Source organism: Rattus rattus, chromosome 4 (genome assembly GCF_011064425.1).
Source record: "Rattus rattus isolate New Zealand chromosome 4, Rrattus_CSIRO_v1, whole genome shotgun sequence".
Classification (NCBI taxonomy): Eukaryota; Metazoa; Chordata; class Mammalia; order Rodentia; family Muridae; genus Rattus; species Rattus rattus.
In genome coordinates this window covers 47,878,911-47,904,101 of record NC_046157.1, presented here as the reverse complement: position 1 = coordinate 47,904,101, position 25,191 = coordinate 47,878,911, and the positions used below count along the sequence as shown (strand labels likewise).

The following is a 25,191-nucleotide window of genomic DNA, read 5'->3' as shown; positions in this document are numbered from 1 at the left end:
AATGTCTTGTCACTGTTAAAATCCCAGGGCCACCATGGTTAAGACAGTGCTACAACACCTCTAAAAAGTAAAGCTAGAAAACAGGTAACAGTCCAAAGCACGTGGGCTGGAAAGACAAAATTCATATGTCTGTCAGCAGCACCTTGATTTCCTACTGTCCCAGTGCCTAGGAGCTCAGGGTTGAAACTGAGAATCCCATGGAACCTGGGACAGTTGGTTACCCTATGTGTGACCTTGGGTCAATCCTTGTTTTGAGAGAGAGAGAGAGAGAGAGAGAGAGAGAGAGAGAGAGAGAGAGAGAGAGAGAGAGAGAGTTTGTCTGTGGAAGTGTGTATGTGTGTGTGTTTGTGTGTGCATGTGTGTATACATGTGTACATGTGTGTATGTGCACTGGGGTGATCTGTCACACTGTGCTTGTGGACGTCTGGGTACAACCTTGAATTTCAGCCCTTGAATGTGTGTGTGGGTGTCTGTGTGTCTGTGTAAGTATGTGCATGTGTTGTGCATGTGTGTGTGCATGTTCTCATGTATGTGTGTGTGTGTGGGGGGTGTATGTGTGGGGGTGTGTATGTGTGTACAACAAGCTATCCAGCCCTTCAGCTTCTGGGGATTCTCCCATCATGGACTCCCATCTTGTCTTAGGAGCATCCAGACTACAGGTTGGGATAGCAAACAGACTATTTTCAGCTTCTGTGTACAGCATCACACGGCATAGGTCCTGGGAATCTGGTTTCAGGTTAATTATGAGCATTCTGTGCAGCCAGGGATACGGATGTGGGGGAGCAGAGACTTGGGGAACAAATGCAGTTGATCCATGAAGCCAGAGCAGAGGGGAAAACTGCTGGTCTGGTGTGCAGCCCCATCCAGATAGCCTCATATTTGAAAGGGATATTGGGATAATTTGACAATTGTTGAGCACAGTCCCATGGGAAGAAGCTCCATCCTGTCCCAAACTTGAGACCATGGAAGAACTGTTTAATAGAAGAAGCTGGGGAATTTCTGGAGCTTTAAGCTCCATTGCATCAACCTTGCAAAGCCACAGTGACTTTGGCCTTTAAATCTGTGAAAATGGTATATGTACCTCGTTGGCTCACACTCTTAGTGCTATGGCCTGCAGCCTAACCTGAAGATTTGAGGGTTCATGGGCTCTGTTGCAAGCTTGGTCCCTACTTACACATTTTACACTCCCTTCTTCCTGCAAGCTAACTGCATGCCTGGAAAAAAAAAATACAGTGGGAAGGAGCTTTGTTGTTTTAAAGAGAAATCAAGGGCATGGATTCAGTTATGAGAAAAAGGAAAGGCTTTTACCTTTAAGCAGCAATAGAAAAGGCTGTGAAGACAGGGCAGGTGCGTGGTCCGTGTGGAAAGCTGGAAATAAATGTCTCAAGCAAGGCTGATGTCTCATCAGTGGTCCACCGTAATTGCTTTAAGATTACAACACTTACAGTGGACATGGACACTTTTGACTGATGGCTGCTAACGCAATGTAATACATGGACATTTTACATTCCCCATTGAAGAATCGACCCAGCATTTCTGAATTCCCTGACAGCTTCTCTGTGGTCTCCTTTATCTCTGCTGCTCATCAGAGAAAGGGCAACACACGCATTAAGACACCCCTGAAGTGCCAGGCGACAGCTCAGTGATGGCTGCTGAGCTGCGCTGGGCCGAGGCTGACATCCCCAACCTCGCCACTAATGAGAACGTTTGAAAGATTACTGACATCTTCTGCCCGCCGAGGTTGCCGGAAGTAATTAAGCACAGTTTCCACAAAAGGGCTGCCTCGGAACACTCGGGACTTGAATGGGAAAGAGCGAGTGACTGGGCTGTGAGCTGGTGCTGCCTGGGTTTCCAAGTCCCACCCCAGTGAGTGCCTTTCCTGCATGCCAGGCCAGCTCGGAGGATTTATAAAACCACCAGGCATGCCCCCACTTTACACCCAGCTACATTGTGGGGAGCCCTGTACAGGTTGCTAGGCTCCTGGGCTCCTTGGTCTGTAGCAGGCTGCTCATTCTTTCTCTCCTCACCAGGGGAGCAGGGCATAGGATGCTCTACTGCTGAAACAGCTGTGACAATGGGCCATCAAGGGCAGGACTGTGTATTCTGTAGGCTGGGCATGTGGTGGGGCACACCGACCACTAAAAGGCATGTGGTAGAATGATACTCCATGATATGGAAACAAATACAGAGAGGCCTGACTGGGATAGGCTGTGAAACAGCATGTAGGTGTTTCCAGTTAGGAGAAAAGAGGCACACAGGGCACTGAAGAGGACAGTCTTTGATGAGGCATTCATAAATTAGGGCGGGGCAGTTCCTATCATTCCCATGTTTCTTCTCATGCAAGTCAGCCCTCATGTTGGAGTTCTCTTTGTCTCTGTCTCTTGTATTAGATAATTTTTGGCATTGCTATCATGAAATGTTCTCAGAAGGCTGCTAGTATAAAGAACAGGTTATTTAGCTCTCAGGGCTAGAGAGTCTATGTGTGAGTGAGGGGCACCAGGGAGAGGGCACAGCCAACAACTTCCATGCCCCTTAACTTGGGGATGGTGTAGCAAGGAATTTGAGATTTCCTTATCGAATAAGTCATATGTATTTGGTTATGTGATTCAATAGAGAGTGTATCTGGCATTTATCCTGGTTTCCTGGATACAGCTTCAAAGCCCCTTGGAACTCCCTGGGGTTTTTTTTAGCACCTCTGTTATCCCTATTAGCCCCTTTCAGCCATACCTGAGTTTGTGTCATTGATATGTTCGTGACAGGACCAACTAGTTTTCAGGATGGGTCATCCATCCCAGAAAGAACAAGTCTGTGATTAGAGGGTTGAATGTTCAGCCCCACCCAACTAAACATCTGCGAATAGTGGCAGATGAAGTTCAAGTTCATACACATGGTTGTTGATTGAATAAGATCATAGTTCTGAAGCTTAGGTAAAAGCTTTGAAGAGGAAGACTTGGGGAGCTTCCTGGTTGGTGGTGTAACGATATCTTCTCAGATGAAATCTTCTTCCATTTTGGAGGAAGGCTGTTTAACGTTCAGAATGTTCTAAGTGGTAGTGAAACATTCCATACTGCAGGGAAGCTTGACTCAGAAAATCAACAGTATCTCCAGGAAGTCCCTGAAACCAACCAGATTCACATGGTCTGACAAGTCCAGCTAGCTACAAGAGAATCATATCAGCTGAGCTGCCTGGAAGAAGCCTCTCTACCCTACTGAGGTACTGACAAGCTATGCAGTATGCTCCTGGTTCCCAGCTCTCTCAAGAATCCTTCACACTGAGGTGGGCTTTGGTGAGGCAGCCATCTCTGAGTGATTTCTGCTCCTGTAAGTAACCCTTCATCCATATTTCTGTAAGTAACCCTAATAAGCTCATTGGTTCACCAAGTTGGACTTGGCTGATTTTTGTTTATTTGTTTGCTTCATTTTGTTTTTATTTTTTCTGTGGTTGGTTGCCTATCTGTGGTGAGTGGACATTTATTCTTGACTCCCAGGAACAGTGTCACATAACAGATAAACATAACGATGTTCTAGGATGGGGACATACCCAAATTTGCAAGCACAGATGCTCCTGAACTTTGAGCTTAGCACCCTTTTAGATGTCACATGTTCTCATGTATCTGTCTGTTCATTTGGATCCTCTGTGATAGTGCCACTGAGTACTATTTTGAGTTCCATAAGTGTTCTAACAAATTATCAAACACAAAGAGGTTGTGTGACCTTTAACTGGGAACTGGCCAGGCAGAAGGGGAGGCCATCTGAGAACTCCAATTACTGCTGGTGTCTGAAGTGAGGGCAGTCTTACTGGGACCTGATGCTGACTCCAGATTGTTAGTGTCAGAGTGGAACTGAATCACAGGGTACTGCCCAGCGTAGAGAATGGTGTTAGGATGTAGGCCATTTGTCAAATGGAGGGCTTTGATGGTTAGTAAGCATTAGAGAAATGGCCAGAGCCAAGGTGAATAAAAGATCCTTTGTCCCCCACTGTCTTCTCATATCACCCCAACATAATAGGAGCAAGCAGTCCTGAATGAAAAGATTGGATGCTCCAGGCCAGGGAGGGCAGAATATCACAATTTAAATTGGACTGACCATTGTGATGGGCTAGGAGATAGCTCAGAGCACATTTGTCCGGTCAGTGACAGGACAAAGCAGGATGAATCCACTCCTAACCAGGACCAGACTTTTCAGTAAGTTTGATGTATGCGAGTTTCTCTGTATACTGACTGATATCAAGAGAATTGAATGTTTGCTTTATTCAAAGACCTTCAGCTGATGGGGCCTTTCACTTATGGAGGGCAAAAATTATACTTCGTTCATCAGCTACCAATTTAAATGCTAATCATATCTGTGATAGGCCTTCATAGTGTCATCAAGAATGGAGCGAGTGATACACCTTGCAAGTTGACACATAAGAGACCCAGATGTGGGAACGAGGTAGGAAGTGTCACTCACTAGTGGGGCTGAGTTGTCTACAGAAAGTGTGGGAGTGAAGGAGATTAATATCCACACTCTAAAGCTTCCTTGCACTGTCTGCTGCCTCTCCTTCCTATGGTACACACTGGCTGGAATCTGCTAGTTTTCCTTCTTCAGAGTAGCTGTTTACAAAGGGCATGAACACATGGCATGGTCTCTAGGATCAATGAATATGAGATCAGGTACAAATGATATCTAGTCATGTACTAAATGCTACACACCTAGCATAAAGACTGAGATGGAGATGTGTATATTTAACCAGGAAGATAAGCAGGAGAAACCATCCATCTCCTGGCCTGTGGAGTGAAGAGTCTCCCAGATATGCTCCTACCATGATGACTTAGCGAAGACTCTCTCTTTCAGATGTGCTCCCACCATAGATGTGCTCCCAACACAGATGTGCTCCCAACACAGAGTGCTCCCACCATGGTGACATAGGGAAGACTCTCCCTTTCAGATGTGCTCCCATCATAGATGTGCTCCCACCATAGATGTGCTCCCAACACAGAGTGCTCCCACCATGGTGACATAGGGAAGACTCTCCCTTTCAGATGTGCTCCCATCATAGATGTGCTCCCACCACAATAAATGTGCTCCCACCACAATGACATCTTCCATGGTGTAATGAAGTTTGTGGATCATAACTAGAGCCACCACCTTAGTGTTTGGACTTCAACTTCCAAAACCATGACCTGACTAGACTTATAAGCAGCTGAGAATTGAGCATTTATTTCATTATGGAACACAAAATAGACTAATGATTCAAAGATGAAAACCAGAATCACCAAGTACCTTTTACCTTATAGCTGTCACTACAGTGTAGATGAATGTCTATACTGTAAAACCCCGTGTAGCTCTTCAGGTTTTAATATAATGTAATGATTGTGTAAATACATAAGCTATAAACCAACTTATCAGCTTTGTGATGTTCTTCTTGGCCTGTAGGAATATGGGCTATTCTCTATCATAGTTGGCTTTAACATCAATGGCTGAGTGGCAAGACAAACATGTGGACATCATCTCCTAGTCTGAACTTCACTGGATTAACAGTGTGGGAATCTAGATGAACAGGGAGGAAGCCTGTGTGCACTGAGTTCTACCAACCCTGCCCTTGCCTCTGCCATTCTGCTCAGCCCTGTCTGAACTGCAAAGAGCAGATGGTTGGTTCCTGCCCTGATGGCCTTGGACACCCCACCACGACTTGCCCTGTATTACAAACGCTCATCAGCAAATGTGTTCTGGGGATGCTGACTTTGGATGTGTCCTACAGGCGTTCCTGATTATTCCTACAGAGGGTCACACCTGGGTGTCCTCAAGGGAGAGGAGAGAGTCATGGCCTGAGTCTGTGCTCAACTCTGAATGAATTATGGGAGGCGACTCTCCAAGTTCACCTCTGCGGGAATGTGTTCGTATGCTCACAAGGCCCACCGCAGAGCAGGTGATTAGACAGCTTTTTTTTTTTTTTTTTTTTTTTTTTTTTTCCAGCTGAATTTACAGAATAAAGCTGGCTCGGCGCCCTTTGAGGGTGACATGGATTCAGAACTGGTCTATTTTGGTCATAAGTAAAAGCATTCTTTCCAGGATGGACTAAGCTCAAATTAAAGAAGTGATCGTAAAGATTAAAAGAAGCAAGAACGTAGAAACCCTGGCATCCAGGAGCCTGCTAGGAAACACCTCTTGGACCTTCCTGTTCTAAGAAAGTAAACAAGCTACAATGCCAGCATCAAACAAGAGCAGTTCCTTTCTTCAACCAGCACAGTCTGCTGAAATTCTCCAACCCCGGGACTGGAGAATGGCTGCCAGTCTAGAGTCAAGAGGGCTAACCAGCAACAGACACTCAGGACAGCCAGGCAGCGCTGCTTGGACACGCATCTGCCTTGTTTGATGGTATTCACATTGTTGTCTCTGTTCAGATGCAACGATGAGAGGGGCTTCTTTTGAACTGTTTCATCTACACAAAATTATCTGAGATTAATTAATGAACAATATCTAAACTTCAGACAGAGCAAACTGTACCTCTTAGTGGGACCACAAGAACACGAGGGAAAAAGGGATGGAAGATTCATGTTTGGCATCAATTTCAGATACCCTTAAAGGCAAGAACGTTAGTAATGAGCAGAGGTGAAAGACAGCATATCCCAGCATGGCTTTAACATAAAGATGCGAGTATTTGAAATGACATGATTCTGGTGTGGAAATTAAGAAACGAGAAGTCTCAGGGTGAGCTCAATAGATAAGAGCACTAGCTATACATGAACCCTGTGACCTTAGCTGGGTCATGGGTACCCACATACAATGGCCAGAACCATCTCCTCAACATTGTCTTCAACCCTCGACACGTGCTATAGCATGTAGGTCCCTTCTTGTTTCCTATCATGCAAACACACTAATACTTTTATTTTTTATAAAAGTCTACATGAGTGTTTTGGTTATCAATGCAGCAGCTTCCACCAATGAAGGGCTGACCATAGCTCTCTGACACTCCTGTCAGAGCATGACATCGTAACTCCTGAGCATGTAGGCAATTGTTCCCATTCTACAGATGAGCAACATGGAGGCCTTGAGAGTGTTATCACCAAGTCTCCACACGTTTCTCATCGGCAGAACTGGGCAGTGAAACCAGATAGGCTACCCTCAGACCTCCAGTTATTAAGAACTGTTACAATCCATATTAGAACCGGCTAACTGTAACCAACCTTGAGGATTACATAATAAAAAGCTCTACCGAAGTGCAATTTACAGAAGATGACATCCATGTTTTTATATCATACAGCACAGTGGGGGTTGCAGATTTAGAGTTGGATGACTCTTCCTGCTAAATCTAGAATGTTCTCATCATCTGTACTAATCTAAGCATGGACATCTGTCCCATGCTTGCTCTGTGGTGAAGATCGGAGGGTCCTACTAGCATCAATCAAGAAGGCCATCTAAGAACAGATGAGTATCTATAGGGAAGAGAATAGTGGGTTAGCTTATTTTCAAGTCTAACATGCCTATGAAAGCGTGGTGGACCTCAGAAGTGGGACTGAGAACTCTCAAGGCCCCAAGGTCTGTTTAGTGAAGTCGAGAGACCTGGTCTGAACACAGATGTACACACCCAGGAATACATATGTGCTAGTCGGTATCTTGTTAGCTTGACACAGGCTGGGGTCATCTGGGAAGAAAGGTCCTCAATTAAGAAAATGTCACTATAAGATTGGTCTGTAGGCAAGTCTATGATATATACTTTTTAAATCAATAATTAATGTGAGAGGGCCTAACCGACTGTGGTCAGTGCCATTCCTGGGAATGAGGTCCTGGCTTGCATACAGAAAGTAAACTGAGCAAGCCGCGGAGAGCAAGCAAGATCCCTTCATGTTTCTTCCCTCTGCTTCTGTTTCAGTTCCTGCCCTGCTTTTTCACTGTGATTGGGATGTGTAAGCCAAATAAACCCTTCCCTCTCCCAAAAGTTGCTTCTGGCCAGTTTTTTTGTTGTAGTGACAGAAAAGGAAGGGGGGCAGCATACACCCTGGGAATACAGAGTTCTGCCCAGGCTGAACACGAGGCAGGGAGCTGGCAGGTCAGGCTATACTGTGGCCTGTGGGTTGTTCTGGGGCTGCAGGCTTCATCAGATCCCAAGAGTAACAGTCTCTCCAGGGACGATCCTACCCATGTTTGATAAGTGATGCTCTTTTATGCTGCATGGGGGGATCAGAAGAGATTGAAGTAGAGCGGCAGACAAAGCTGCATGCTCAGTGTGGCTTTCTGCAATCAGTGTTCCTCGAAAGGCACGTCAGCTGCAGGACTCTTGAGGGGGCAGGCACGATTTAAGCACCCGAGGGAAACACTGGAGTGACTCCCATTTGAGAACCTCGTAGTTTGGGGAATTATTTTCTTAGAAAAATCGTCACGGCCCTAAGACTAAAAACACCCTCTGATACAGCAGAAGAGGCTTGGTCTGGGTGCCTGCCTTGCTTTTTGTATCTGCTGCCTATGGGGTTTAGAGGTAGACCAGAGCCCAGGCTTGGTCAGACACAGGGCCTGCTGTTCCTGTCTTTGCCACCAACGCTCCTCTGGTGTTTGATTTCCTTTCCTGGGAGGGTTCTTGGTACAAGATAAATTAAAGCTGAGATGGCAGTGTAGACTCAGCAGCAGGAATACCAGCTGAGTTGGAAGGCTTTGCACAGATCAATCTTCCTTCCTGTTGATGGCTTTTCCTGACAGTTCCCTGTGGTCTGCCTGCTATCTGCCAGCAGCACCTTGTGCTTCCAAACAAAAGAGGGTTGTCGTGGTTGCATTTGTTGCTAAAATGCCCTCTCCTCTGACATGAGTCTTTGAAAGCCATAAGCAAACTAGACAGAACACGAGTCAGTACTTAGCCCCAGTTTCCTACTGTAACCCCAATATCCCTCAGTAGCAAGTATATGTTTCACAAACGTGTTTGAAGCTTGACTCCAGCACTGCTCTGAGAGCCTAGCATTTGCCTCTGAGCAGCCACCTCTATCCCCTCATATGACCCAAGGAAGTAACAAGCTCTCTCATGTTGTGTTTAGAAATATTATATAGGGATACGATAAGACCAATTAACCAGAATATATAAAGAACTCAAAAAAATCAATAATCCCCTATCTAATCAATAAATTACCAAATAAGTAAACAATTAATTTTGAAGACATAAAACAAACAAACAAACAAACAACACATGAAAAACTAGCAACAAATGCATGAATAATATTCCCCCCGGCCATTGGGGAAATGCCATTGAGATTGATTTTATCTGACCCTAGACAGACCAGCTTGCTTCATAAAAACCAGTAACAATGAGTGCTGGTGAGGGACTGTGGGAAAGGAGCCTTCATGTAAGGCTGGTGAGGGTACAAACTAGTGCAACCACTATGGAGATCGGTGGGTAGGTCCTTCCAGAAACTAAGAATCTGTACTTAGTTTCTGATACTTGAATGACCCAGCTGTACCTCTCCTGGGAGTATGCCCAAAGGAATATGAGATACCTCTCACCCATGCTTGTTACAGTCACTACATCCCATCTATGGACCCAACCTTGGGGTCCATGAAGAGCTGAGTGGATGAAGGATAGGTAACACACACACACACACACACACACACGCACACACACACACACGAAAGCTAAATTGGACTGCTTGAACTGTTGAGAAGGGGAAGGGAGTTACTGGCTAGGAAGAGATAGGTTAATGGGTATGGAATATGGTTAAGGAACGTACTACACTTGAATTAACGGTCATAATTACTTTGTATGATAAATAAGCATTAATTAAAATAATGGAAATAAAACTGAGTGCACTTGGAAGCTTCGTTTGCAGCCATGCAATCTCTTTTACATTATTTTTTCTGCCATTTGGAAGTCTCTGGACACTTGGCTTATTCCTCAAGGGTAGAAGAGGCTGGCCAAGAGTGTGGAGGTGTTCCCCAGTGCTGACGGTTGGGTCAGGTCATAGGAGCCACAGAACTGCCCCCTCCTGAAGCTGGAAGTCCTCACTCCTCTTCCCTCTTCCCGTGCTATGCCACTTGCATTTCCTCTTCTGGAATATTTTCCTGGAAGCTCCTTTTTTAAGGAATCAAATGTTTTCTTTATCTCAACAGTCTATGATCATGTTGTTTGATAACACACTAATTATATGGTTTCAGAGACCCCAGGAGTTGGCTGGTTCTAAGAAACACCTCTCGGCATGCTTATAGCCAACCTCTCTCTCCCACCTCCCCCATGGAAATCACATGGAAATCCCTCGCGCTTTGGCCTGTGAATTGTGTGCATCTTTTCCCTTCCTTTCCTTTCTCCCTGTGGTGCCCTTCCCTCACCTCAAAACCTCTGCCTCTTATACTCTTGTTCTTTGACATCAGAGTTCAGTGAAGCAGGACTGTACTCCATACCTCTATAACGACTTAGTCAGCTCCAGCTTCTACGACATCAGACTTATCAACAACCATTCCCTCCCAACCCCCACTGCGTGTAGGCTGCAAATCTCATCAGATCAAGGCCTGGTTGCACTGGGTTCCAGGGAAGGCTCTCTTCTGCTGTGGAAGCCGCCCAACTTGAACTGTTAGGAGCTACACTCATACATGCTCACCTCGTAAAGCCTTGCCTTCTAACACCATTCTAGTGAGGATTAAGATTTGAACCTATGAATGTTGGGTACCCAGATGGTGCATAGAAATCACTGATCCCACAGAGACTGGGAAGTATGCCTTGGCCTGTGACCAATGCTGAGGGGTCTGCTGTGACCCCTGTGTGCTATGTGCTACTCAGGGCTTAGACACAGCTTCCCACTGCTCCCCGAGTGAGGAGCTCAGGAAGAGCAGAAACTATGCTTCTGGTTTTTGACTTTTGCTACTAACACCTACCACACGGCTGTGTAAGGAGATGACACAGGGGTGGAAATCTGCCATTTCTATGTTTTATATTTTCCCTATTCTTGAAGGTCTTTTATGAAGCTGAAGTTCTCTGCCTTTCCTGCCATAACATACACACATTCTTCACTACCTCATAAAGCCAGTCACTCTGTCCTCTTCAGTATTACTCCCCCTGCCTAAAGCACAGGTATTTCACCCACAAGGTCAAACCCATAATCAACTGATACTATGTAATCTGTAAGACCTTGCGCTGCTAGGCCTTGATTGATAGATGTTTTTCGAACAGAAAAACAATGTTATGAATTAACGAAATATCTAACAAACATTATTTTCACTTTGCAAAGACAAACTGGTGTCAATGTGGCTGTTGGATATCAGTTACTTGAGTAATTCAGAAACAGACTTTTAAAAAAGTACCAATCTAGAAATTGCTGACTTCACAGTTTGTCTTTAGGTCCTTTGGCGTGAGTTTCTCTGGAATATAGAATCAGGAAGTTCAAAGATTTTGCATCAGATAGGAACAAACTATATTTCAAAGCAACTTCATTTCAGAACTGCAGTATGCTTTTCCACTCAAAGCTTAGCAAATAGCTTGACATTCCTATTGCTCTGGTAGAATAATAGACTAAAACAAATTCTTAGTGCATAGGATAGGTACTGATCCATATGACAAGTTTTTGAATTGAACTCATACACAAATGGACACACACACTTTAAAAATGCAGTCCTCCAAAACAGATGGGGCTTCTTAAATATCAGCAACAACCTTACATCTCTTTAAAGCAGGAAAAGTCTGAATCAAGCCTTGTTGCTAGGAGGAAATCAAAGCTTATCAAGTAGGAAATTAGTCATAAATGGACATAAACCAGGTATAGCCAGCTATACAAGCATGTGTTAATATGCATTACTCAGGGACATGTGATCCACTCTGTATTCTTGAGTGTTCAGGGGCCAATGTGTAGTAAAGACTTCACAGTGAAGAGGCCTCTCCCACCCACTGGTCAACAGCACAGCCCTAACTCAGTGTCCATGTGGAATTCATGCTGTATCATGTCTAGTGTTGGGAGTGAGGTATCCAGTTGCCACCTCTACATGTTTTACATTTATTTTACTTAGGTGCAGTTGAAGGGTGAGCGATGAGGTTGGGGAGAGTGGGGGTACCACGGCATGCATGTGGAAGTCGGAGGACAGCTTGTAGGCATTCATCTTTTATCCTCTCCTTCCACCACGTGGGTTCTGGGGATTGAGCTCAGGTTGTCGGGTTTGGCACCAAGTGCCTTTACTAATGACTACTTTCTAAAGAAAATCTACGACCCAGCCAGTTTTCAGTGAAATACAGAAAACAGGCTTTCATAAGAATATCTGTAGGCCATGCACTGGACTCTTCCATTAGAGAGGGTGTCAAGGTCCACTGATCCATTAGGGTGTCAGAGCCTGAGGTTAGTGACCCAGGGAACCTGCTCTTGAGAACAATGCTCTTCTACACCCAGGATGTAAGGAGCCCCCAGATGGCTCCAGACAATTGGCTGGCCATTTCCCATTCTTTAAAGAGGCATTTCCAATGCTAAAAACTGGAAACGTCGGCTACATCCAAACTTGTTTTGTTTTGTTCTGAGACAGGTATGCATTGCACCAACTGAAGACCTCAGACCCCAAAGACCTTCGCAGGTAAAACAAAGTGTTCTTCATCCTTACTTTTCACCGTGAGGTACATGGACTTGCTGACGTCTGCGCCCACATCGTTGCTGACCTTGCAGAGGTAGTAGCCACTGTCTTCTTCCACAACATGCTTGATCAAGAGTGAGCCATTACTCAGGACCTGGATTCTGCCATTCAGGGCAATTGGCTGGAACTGGGGGACCCCAGCACCTGGGAGAGAACCACAAAAAGAACCATGATGCTGAGGAGTGATGATTTATCTTTACCAAACATGTGACAAGATTTAGAAATACCTAAGGCTTCCCCTTGGGAGTGTCTGCGAAGCATCCAGAGAGCTTTAGACAAAAAGGGAAGGGCTACATGTATGGCACTGTCAACCTACAGACTAAATTGAACACAAAGGGCAAAGTGACAGCTATAGGGGCATGCCATGCCTGTACCATGATAGACCACATCATGTTAAACTATGAGCAAAACTCGACCTTCTTCTCTAACTTGCTGCTTATATTTGGTTTCACAGAAGTGAAATAAGAGAGTGGGGCCACAAGGAGAATAAACACATGGGCTCAAGATCAAGTTTTTTCTCTGCTATGAAGACACTGGATACATCTCACATGGGCACTCTCGGGGCATGCCAATTCATGCCTTCTTTTCTGTAACACTAAAATTCTGATTTGGAGAGAGCCATTCTTAACTTAAAAATGACATTATCTCAGAGAACGAGATTAAAAGGTAGGGGCACTTAGGCATAGTTTCCTCCATAAAATGCCAAATTTGATGAGTGCTAAGCAGCTGATAAATTATTCAAAGAAATCATAGTTAGAATAACCCAGAGTAGACATTGCTCATCTTGTGAACAAAGTTCCTTCTGTTCCCTGGATTTAATGTGGATGTAAACAGGAGATTGCTCCTCTGGGGACAGGACATTTCAGCCTTCACTTCCTGCACATGTCAGAGGCTACAACGAACTGTAGAGCTTCCTCCTCAGCTTGTCTATTACAGTGGAGAACCACAGTGCATTGTCAGTATCACTGGACTCTGAATCTCTAAGTCAGAGGTCATTGTGTGAAGACAGTATTAAAACACTGCTCACAAGGAGTGCTTGCAGGTGTATATGCTAGGACCGGGGGTGTAAAATACCTCACAAGAAACATCTGGATGGAACTCTTTAGAAAAGAAAGACTCTTCGGAATAATGCAGCAGAGGAAGAAGACCCTGCTGGATGCTAGGCAGTAACTTGGGATGGCCTAGCACATGGGCCAGGAGCCTGAGGCACATGGAGGATGTATCCCAGTCCATTCAGACCTCCTCCTCTCCTCTCTTGCTCTCTGCATTCAGAGTCAAGGGACTAGGTGGAGATTCAATGCAAGAGTTGATCTAATTTCTCTAGAGGAAGCACACGGTGTGGGTCAAAAATATACTCTGTATGGGAGTTTCATGTTCTTTGGCCCTAGAATTGGCTTAGATCTGACCAGGTCTTTTGCCCACGCTTCATCCATGGGGATCTGCCACAACATCTGAGAACACGGGACTGCATACATTGCTGTCTTTCTCCTGGGAGCTCTGTTGCAGGCACTTCAGAGCTGGGTGTGAACCTCTCCAGAGAAACCATGGAAATGAATATTGTTCCTGATTTAGGCTTTCCACACTGAGTAAGAACAAACACAATTGTGACATGGGTGGCTTTTCTCAAGATAGAACTGCTGCAGAGGACATGGAGAAAATTGAATTAAAAGGCCAAAAGGGGGCTAGAGAGATGATCTAGTGAAAAAGCTTGCTGTGCAAGTGTAGGACCTGAGTGATTCCTAGCACCTGCACACAAAGGCAGGTCCAGGGGTGCTTGTTCCTGTAATCCCCACATGGAGGAGGCAAAGGCAGAAATGGGGGGGGGCACTGGGGCAGGCTGAGCAGCCAGTGCTTTGGGATTGGTCAGTCCCATATTCGAGGCGAAGTCCCTCAGGGACAATAGGGTAGACAGCAGTTCAGGAAGATATTCATTGTTGACTTCTGGCCTCTACATGTTAGTGTGTGCACATACATAAAGGTTGAGTAACAAAGTGGACCCCAAAGTGGCAGTGCTGCTGACAATGCCCTGAGATGAGAGTCTAAGGAAAACCCAGGCAGGACTCTTACTCCTGTAAGCAGGAGGATTCCTACTGGGTAAACAAAGATCTAAACTCAGCATTGCTTGGGAATCTCATAGGGCAGGCTTCTGTTCGTCATCAAAGTCATGACTTTCCTTCTCTACTACCATTGGTCAACCAGCTCCAGCAAAGAGCTTCTGTACCTGATGATCCCAAATAGCCTGCAGCAGATCAAAGTCCCTACAGTGTCTCCCAGGCCTTTCTAGCTCCCAGCAAAACTGACAAGCCTGGCAGCTTGCCCCCAATAAACACACACGGGGTTGTCGAATTCTGTGGTTTTTCTGTGCTTGCTTGTAATAAAAACATGCAAATAACACACATAGAAACACATACACTCCACAGGCATACACATACATGCACACACATGCATATACATGCGTGATACACATGCATGCATAATATATATACATACACAATACACATATATACACATATATAGGTACACATACACACTCCACAGTCATACACATGCATGTGCACACGCTCACATACACACATACACATATTCATGTACATGTACAATATACACATGCATACACACATGCATATGCATTCACATACACATACTCACACACATATACAGGTACACATACACATACAAACACACACATGCTCATACACATACATACACACATGTGCACATATACTTATACACCCACACATGTACACACACACACACACACACACACACACACACACACACAGCTGAAAGCTGTTCTATTTCTGCTAAGGATGAAGGAAGCCAGAAAAGGAAACTGTTTGCTCTGCTCAGCATCACAATTGTGCCTTCCTTAGGGTGAATCCCAGCCAACGAGGTAAACATAGTTGCAAAGAATTAAAATGTCTAAAAATGAGGTCTGAGTTCATAGAGTAATTTACTTTTAGCACACAACAGAAGGAAGGGGCCATAGGTGTAAAATGAGTAGAAGGAAAGGGCTGGAAAAAGCTGTAACCTACTTCAGTCTCCCCTTTGGACCAGAAAACTATGTGACTTACCCCTCAATAGCAAAAGAAAAAGAGGAATAGGAGAAAGGCAACTCTACCAGGAGCAGAGGAAACTACTGGGCAGAGGCTTAATAATAGCTTAATAATTTGCATAAAGAGATGGGGAAGATTCAGATAAAATATTAAGACTATTAAAAAGAGGTAATGGAAAAGAAAATGCAGCTTTTATGTGTACAAAGTATAATTACAAAGCTTATTAGCAGAGTGGACACAGAGGAGGAAATGACTAGGTCAGCAAAATTTCCCTGTAGCAAAACTAAAAGAACAAAGGGGGAAATACATGAACTCATGCGAGACTGTAAAAAAAATTGCGTAGTCTGAGTAATTATAGTCTCAGAAGGAAGAGAAAGAAATGTACATAAAATAATTTATCTTATTTGTATAAAAATAATTTTTAAATAAGAAAAATGTAATATCACCATCAATTGGTTTGACTTAAAACATTTATAGAGCTCCACATGCAGCAATAGCAGGGCAGGTAAGAAAACTGATTCTGGATTTGTCATTGCAGGAGAGGCAGAATGCCTGAGTAAGGCCTGATCCATCTTTTGAAAGCCTAGTGAGAGGTATTTGCAGGAGGGTTTGGGAGAAGTTTATAGTTCAGGAGTGGAGCCCTTATGGATGGGATCAGTGCCCTTATAAGAGTGACCCTGGGGAACACACTTGTCCACTGTGAGGCCACAGCAAGGAGTCAGGAGTGTGAGTTCCCCTGGGAAGCTCTCATCAGAATCTGGCTTGCTGGTTGGTGCCTAACTCTGGATGCTCAACTTCCTGAATTAATGGGAGAAAAGATCCTGCTGAACCTTGGATTGTGTGGTAGAGCAACTTGAGCAAATTCAGTCATCAGAAGAAATGGTACTGTGAGCTGTGAGATAAATCTTAGTAAGTGTTTTAAGATGAAAATAACAGTGTAAGGAAAATATCTGGACAAGCTTCAAATCTCTAAGGATTTGGAAAATATCAATTTGGGTTTCCTTTCCTTCTTCCCTTCTTCCCTTCCCTTCCCTTCCCTTCCTTCCCTTCCCTTCCCTTCCCCCTTCCCCTTCCCTTCCCTTTCCATTCCCTTCCCTCCTTTCCCTCCCTCCCACTTCCCTCCTCCTTCCTCTCTCTCTCTCTCTCTCTCTCTCTCTCTCTCTCTCTCTCTCCTTTTATTTCTTTTTGTTAGCTTTTCATTGATTCTTTGTGAGTTTCACATCATGCAACCCAATCTCATTCATCTCTCCAGCCCCTGCCCTTAACAAGGCATTTCTTAACAATTCATGAGTCAAAGAAAAAAAAACTATTAGAAACATTAGAGAGAATTTTGAGTTGGATATAATAAAAATTATCCTAGGATGTGTGGCGTGTGCCTTACAGCAACACCTCTGTGGTTCATGTGCAGCACTGCCTGCTGCTCTTAATACTAGAGAGGAAAAAAGAACAGAAACCAAGCATTTTGCTTAAGACGATGCTGCAGGTAGAGTGAATACACACATACACAAATGAGGAGTAGAGAAACCATAAGGAAGACAGCTGTAATCGATGAGATGAAACAGAAAACACCAGAGAAAATCCGCAGAGCTAAAAGCTGGTCTTTGGAAAGGACCATAGAATTGGCCAAGAAGACAACAGAACAGACAGAAACCACAAGAGATTGTACTAAAAGAAGCTGCGACCACATTTTTAAAAGGCCCGGAAGTAATGAATACCTCAATGCCACTAAGTTTAGCAGCTTCAGTTAGACGGACAAATTCCCTTAAGAAAGTATCACATTTCACTAATTAATGAAAGCTATCTGCTAATTTAACTACACTTACTATTAACACGAGAACTGTGAATGGTGCTTCATAGTAATTCAGTTAAAAATGAATGGAGCATCCCCCCTTTTCTGTGAGCGATTCTAATCCTACCATCTGGAGAGATAACACCCGTCAAATTTTCTAGACACACAAAAACCCATCCCTGTTCCTACACAAAACAAACGTATGGCTCGGTTACAGAGAAGCTGTGCGGTGGCTAATGCCTAGCAGATAGCTATTGGTACAGTGGTGCTAACCTCTAGTCCACTCCCCTCGTCTCTCCTCCCTCCCGTTTCTCTTTTCCCAGATGGGAACTGACATGTTGTAAGTCTCCGTGGCATGAGCTGTCTCATGGCGAGGCTCTGGTAGAAAGGCACAGAGGGTTGACTGTAACCAAAAGTCTGTGATGAACTACATCCTGCCAATCAAGACATGAGGGGCCATGAAAGCCCTTGGTATAACTATGGCCCCACCTGACACTCAATAGTGCTGTGAGAGGGCCTAATCCAGGGAAGTCAGCTATGCCCGACCCAAACCTGTTGGGAGATGAGAACCTTATAGGGATTATAGCACTCACTTTGAGGAAGACAGTGAAAAAAGTTCCTTCACGGGGTAGAGTGACGGCTGATGCTCCTGAAATGTAGCTCAGCGCACAGTAGGCATACAGCCCTCTTGTGTTGATATTTTAATTGCACAATTGTTATTTAAGTTGTCTGGTGATTATTTGACCTTGTGTTAGGGCCAATGCTATGAACAAATTGACTTCACCTGTCAGTAAAGAGGATGGGGAGCAATTCGCCATCTTTATGGCTAATCTGCGGAGTGATGTTCTGAATGAAAAGGGGCGTGAGTATACATCATTAAGTTGGTCACGTAAGGTTTTACTTCTGTGAGTGCTGACTTCAGTTTTACTTTAACATGTGTGTAGTGTTAAAGCTCTTGGTCTTTGTTAATGTGACACTATCTTATCTAACATGCATCTCTTTAATTTCTGCTCATAGTTGATTTTGAGCAGGTTTTTATAAATTATTCAGCAATTTTTACTTATTGTTTGCAAACAATCCCTTCGTGTGTTTTGCTCACTTTTTTTGCTATACTTTTGTCTTAGCACGCCAAAGTACTTTCAGGTTTAGAAAAACAAAAGTCACATTCTTATTTCGCAAAATTTATTTTTGATTCTTATTTTAATAAGAGTTTGGTAGTGAATATTGTCAGAGTTTGATGGTGAATATTGTTGCCCTTTCATGCATGGAAGTGAAAATTTTCTCCTGTGATAGTAGATTACATTGTAAAGTATTTGGTTTTGTAAGTGATAAGATAACTTATAGAGAACGTGTTCCTTTGTAAAAGGATAAAGGATTTTACTGAAACAAGAGAATGAACAGCACATGCCTTTATGTCCAGTACTTGGGAGGTTGAGGCAGGTGGTTCTATGTGAGTTTCCCAAGTGTGTGTTTTTGTCTGTGTAATACACATACATATACATACACATGCTTACACATATCACACACACATACATACTCATACACACACACATACACATATATATATACAAAGACACACTCATACATACATATATACAAATACACACTCATACACACATACATACATACATACCCGTTGTTGAAAAATATAAAAAAATAAAAAAGTATAGTTGTTTTTTATCCCGCTAGGTCCGGCACTGCAGTGCCCCAAGATATCTGCTAGATATCTTGGCGGAAACACATCCCAACTCCGCGGCGGCCCAGTGTCTCCAGCTGTCCCACACTTTCCTACACTCAAACCGTCACATAAAAGAACACACAACACAATAATCTTTGACCCAATTGGTAAGATATAATTGCCCACCTAAACATCCACCCCTTAAGAACATTTGTAACAACCTGTAAAGGTACAGCCTGGAATCTTAATGTCACCTGCCATATTCTCCTGCCATGGCTTCTCTCCCTCTCCCTCCTGTCTCTTCCTCTTCTCCATTCCAGTCTCCTCCTCTTCCTTCAAACTTCTCTCCCACCCATCCTTCCTTCTCGTCTAATTACAGGCCTCATTCTATCCTGTACCTGCCCCGTACCTGTATTTTACAAATTCATTGGGGAGAAGGTTCACCTGAGTCCTGAGTATGTGACTAGGCAGCTGTCCTTGGGGCAGTGGAATTAGCATCAAAATACAGATAACTCCAGGGAAAACCACAGCACATACATACACATACAAACTTATACACACATACATACATACACACACATACACACTCATATACACAGACACACAGAGAGAGAGACACACATTACATATACACATACATACACATACACCGATACACATGCATTCACACATCCATAGTCACACACACTTCCACACACAGACACATATACACACAGACACACACAGACACACACACATATACATATACATACACATACACTGATACACATGCATTCACACATCCACAGTCACACACACATCCACACACAGGCACATATACACACAGACACACACACACAATACACATACATGCACATACATACATGTACACATACATTCACATTCATAGACACACACACACACAGACAAACATACACCAGGCTAAAAATTAAGACATCTCAAAAAGATATGTAATTTATAAACTACATAAGACCTGGTTTTAAAAATTCCAAAACTCTAGCGAAATTCTCCTTGGCTTGGAGAGAAGGCAGAGGTTATTCATATAAAAGATGCATATGTTTTACTGCCCTCAAAGAATTTTCACTAGAGAAACACTTTACATAGTGGAGACATTCATAAAGAAGAATTAAAATGTAAAATTTACAACACTGCTGTGCTCTGTCAACTAAACGGCGGCAAAGAATGACCTTTTAATTCCTATCTGGATGGATGTGAGCCTGTGCATTATTTAAAAGTCTAATGAAAATGGAAATAATGTCTAAACACATTTGAATAACATTAAATCCTTTCTTCATTGGGAAAAAATGAGCCCATGTTGAAGGGACACAGCATGCATGGCTCTGATCAGGCCTGCTACAAGGAGTCAGAGCTTGCTGTTAGCCCGTGTATTCACCAAGAGGACCACAGACACAAGGGCTGGCATTCATCAGATGTGAGGGGTGTGGGCTTCATTAAATTCCCAGCCATCTCCCTCAGAGTCATCAGTACTCCGAAGGGCAAAGTTTAAGCCAGTGCATGCAATCTGCAAATCGACAGTTCTCTTAGCATGGGGTAAGCACGTTGGGCAGCAGCAGTTAGTAACAAAGAGCTGTCAACTTTCTATGGCTAGCTGGGGTCAGGTGGGGACAGGTCTAAACTTCATTACAAGAAATGAAATGTTAAAGCATTTTAGAAGTCACAGACTGGATCACCAGTGATGGTAACATATAGAAGGCCTTCCCCAGTTGTTAGGAAGCTATGCCTCACTCGTGCCCCGGTGCTGCAGTTGTGAGAATGGCAAAGGAAGCAGGTACCTGTTTCCACTCCCTTTCTGAGGTTCTGCTGATTATAGAGAGTGCATTTGGCTGAGAGTTGGAAAGATCCAGGTCCCAGTGGCCTCTGACCTAGCCAACGGGGCCTGTAGATGAATGGCTGATTCTCTTTACATCCTTATACAGAAATTGTTTACAGATAGGATAACGAGCTTGCAAAAATGCAAATGTAAATGCCTACAGTTTACACCCAGAATAGATTGTTCAAGAGCATGTTCATAGCGAGCTGTCAGGGTGGAGGGATGGATAAGGTGGATCGAAGCACAGTGTAATCGGGGAGGGAGTTCCCCCTGTTCCCTTGACTGTTCTCAATGGAAGGCAGCTATTCTTTCTCCTCTCCAAGGACCAGTGTGTCCCTCTCATCCTCGTGGAGAGGTGTGTTTCCTTTACTTGAGAAGAGCTGCTAGACTTTGAGTGTCCCTCCATGATGGATGGTAACACGGAAGCATAAGATGAAATCAGTTTTATCTCCCCAAGTTGGTTTGGGCCACGATCTTCATCACAACAAGAGAAAGCAAACCAGGACCGTGGCTGGTTTCTGCCTTGTGAGGGAGGGGCACTGAAAAGCACTTGGGAGGAATGAGGAAGGCGCAGCCACCATTTCCTTCACAGGGTGTGCACTGGGATGCAGCAAACCCTGGACGCAGGATTATTGGTCTCCTGATGACAGCCTGTGAACCATGGCTGCGTATATGGATGTGAACAGCACCTATTCTTGTCGATGACTATGGGGCAGCTTTCTTTCTCTCTTCAGTCTTTCCCCCGGTGCCATGCTCTCAATTCCCATGGTGAATCCCTCCCCAGCACTGCACCACCTACTAAGTGCAAGAGCCTTGAAGCAATGTGAACGTTTCTCTTCCAATGTGAGTGTTTGCTCACTGGATAGTGCAAGCACCACCCCCTCCACTCCCGGAATTCCATTTATTTTCTTTGAAGGATCCTATCCCCTGGAGATTGTGAAGCTTCCCTGGAGCTTCCTCTGTGCTTCCTTTGGCTTGGTGGGTAGGGTGTGGGTTTGGCACATGGTTGTGATTTTTGTCCTCAGTAGGAAGTAATTGTACCTTTATCCCTGAGACTCACCACTGGGCTCTGCACTCAACTACCACATAATTTTACCTGTGAGTCATCACACTCAGCACTTGGCGATGTGATGCTGTAGGAAGTGGCAGTGGTTAGAGATATGTAGGTGCCACGTATGCTTTATAGTGGGACTCCGAGGAGCCCTACATCTGGGCCCGATGTCCAAGATCTGCACCACAAGTATGCTGGATAGCTTCCTGTCAACTCGACACCAGGTAAAATCATCTGAGGGGAAGAAACCCCGTTTAAAAAAATTCTTCCATAAGAATGGGCAGTAGCCAAGCCTGTAGGTCATTTTCTTAGTGATTGATGGGAGAGGGCCCAGCATAGTGTTGGTGGTGCCATCCCTAGGCTGGTAGTTCAAGATTCCATAAGAAAGCAGGGTAAGCAATCGAGTAAGCAGCTCCATTCTATGGCTTCTGTGTCAGCTCCTTGCTCCAAGCTCCTGCCCTGTTTGACTTCCTGTCCTGACTTCCTTGGATGGTGAACAGCAATGTGGAGGTGCAAGCCAAAGAAACCCTTCCCACCTCAATTTGCTGTGGTCATGGTGTTTCATCGCAGTTACAGGCCATAGAAACCATAACTATGGCAACACTCCTATCAAAGGCTCTCCAAATGTTTGTATTTGGTATGGTTGCCTTTACCCACAAGAAGAGTACAAGAGACTTCCTGGAGAAAGAACAAAGAAGTGGAAATATGGAGGAATAGGGAGTAGAAAGGAGGTGAAGTTTGTCTGGAGGCTGGGACTGGCTGAGCTACGACCCTCACTAGGCTAGGTAACTGCTGATGATTCCTGGCTTCCTTGGAACCAAATCTCCACCCATGACAGGAAGGAGAAAACTTTCATATCTGCTAAGTCCCCTCCCCCCTTTCTACTATCAACAGAAGATTTTAAAAATTCATTGCTTAGGGAAGCCCATGGTTCCCCTACTTGGCAAGCAAACATGGTGGCCTTTGCTGTATGTTAGAATTCACGTTGGGTTTTCAAGTTAGTTTTCTACTTGAGTTTTAGAGAGATGGCAACCTTTCCTGTTTAGATCCTTGAGATACCTTGCTGGATCATCGTAGCATTCCCGTGGCACGATCAGGCTTAAGTAGGCACGGGTTTTAGTACCTGCGCTAGGCTGGTGTGTGGTGGTGTAGAAGGCATTGGTGGAAATGCTTTAGAGGAGTGTTATGATCCAGAAGACCGTCAGCACAGAAGAGCTCTCATCATCTAATTCTGGAGCCCTGGGTAGTGATTAGAAAGGAGGAAGGTGGGGAGGTGGAACTCTGGCTGGGCAGCAGACTTCCTCAGCCAGGCTTTGGCTAGAACTGCGATTCCAGATAACTTCACTAGGAGGAAGAAGACAAGAGCAGGACTAGAATGATTGGTCCAAGGAGGTGCCTACGATAAGATTCAGGAATGATGAAAGCTCCAGAATGGGGCTGTGAAAAGACACATCAAAGTAATGTCCACGGTGCTGGAGGTCAACGTCAGGGTGTGATTGGCTTGGAGGTAGAGAAGGGAATTAAAGTCCTAATAGGAAGGAAGCTCGTGCCTGAGGCTAAAAATAGTAGGAACTTCGAAGTGACAAGCACAGTCTCAAGAAGGAGCCATGGAGGACCAGGAACCAGAGGGTCATTCTATGTGGGTCATATGGGCCATGTTCTCCTTGGAGTTATCTTAAAAATAGGCCTTCTGTTTCCACAGGGATTCTTCACCGAAGGCCACGTCTGCATGTGAGCAATTCTCAAATTCTCCAGTGGAGAGAGAGGGCTTTGTCTGTAACATGAGACAATCTGTCTGTCATCCAGCCAGGAGCAAGTGATGCAAGTGATTGGCCAAGGTCTGAAATTTGGGTGAGAAGAGACCATGTCCTACAGCAAACAGGGCACTCAGGCCTGTCCTTTTCTCTGTGTTCCTGACTGCTGAGATGAAGGCTTTACATTTTTGGAAGGTTCCAAGGAATATCACCTTGATATTCAGCAACAGGGTTTGGAAAGACCAAGAGAGGTACAATGGGACAAGCCAGAGGCTTGAGGCAAGGAGACACCAGAGAAGGTGAGCAACTTTGGAATTCTGACCACATATGTGGAACCCAGCCTTCGTTTCCTGTCTAGAATTTTATATGGGGGGACAACCAGGTAACGGATTTCCATGAGTTTCTCAACAAAAGAACATGCTCCAGTTAATCCTATAAGGAGTCTGTGGCCTGAGGGAAAGAGTCCTGCTGGGGGTTGACCTGAAGTGGGAAACGGGTTTCTGATGGGGTGTAAGGTGTAGTCAGGCCTCAGGTGGTCCATACTTTATGAGTGCAGAAATGTGTAACCTGCAACAATTTGTCCAGGGCAGGTAGAGAACACAGAAAATCATTACTTTCAGCAGTAAAATAGGGGGAGACTCTGTATTTTCCAGGGAGAGCTAGGGTTGGAGAGACTAGGACCTCGGGTGAATAGCTGTAAGAGCTGGAAGAGAGAGGAAGGGGAGAGAAGGAAGTCCAACAGGCAGGAAAGGGAGGGTCCCTGACAAGAATGACAATGGAGAAACAGTTTATCTTGGCTCACAGTTTCAGAAGGCCAGAGCCCACCCTTTCTAGGAAGGTATGAAACTAGGGAAGGGTGGCATAGAAGTAGAAGTAGGAAGCTGCTTGATTTGCTTTATCAACACTCAGGAGGTAAAAGGAGAGCAATGGTGGGATCAGGATATAAGCCCTCAAAGCTTATCTCCAGTGACAGACTGCCTCCAGCAAACAGTACCACCACCTGGGAACCAAGTGTTCAAGTACATGACCCTGTGAGGGACAGCTCACATCTAGACCACAGCACCATCCCAGTTTGAACATTGTGTGTGTGTGTGTGTGTGTGTGTGTGTGTGTGTGTGTGTGTGTGTGTCTGTACTGAGGAGAGGAGATGTGGGAGCCTAAATGGAGGCTGTGCTGATCTCCTTTATGAAGAACAGGGAGATATGAGTCCTATGGAAAGTCAGGGCCAAGGGACCATTGCTGGAAAGACCTTTTACTCAGGAAAACCGAGAGAAAGAGACAAAACTGTAGGCAGTAGCTGTTACACACACCCCCTCAAAAACAATGGGGATGGTGTTGCAATGCCTAGTGCCTAGACTGCACCAATATAAAGTCTCTGTTCTAAGGATTCACTGGTCTGTGAGCCAACCTGGAAACATAACCAGTCTCCAAGAAGTTTTCCAGAATCAGTTTCCCAGAAATGATATTTCTT

The 25,191-nt window shown here is 44.6% G+C and overlaps 1 protein-coding gene across 2 annotated transcripts in view; it reads right to left on the bottom strand.

Annotated features, from left to right (window-relative positions):
* The window catches only part of LOC116898942 (Down syndrome cell adhesion molecule homolog), a 537,794-nt gene that overhangs the window by 52,275 nt on the left and 460,328 nt on the right, over positions 1–25,191 (bottom strand). For both annotated transcript variants that reach the window (XM_032900358.1, XM_032900359.1), the window contains exon 11: positions 12,532–12,705. In XM_032900358.1, coding sequence (XP_032756249.1) covers positions 12,532–12,705 — 174 coding nt within the window. The remainder of the gene's footprint in view (positions 1–12,531; positions 12,706–25,191) is intronic.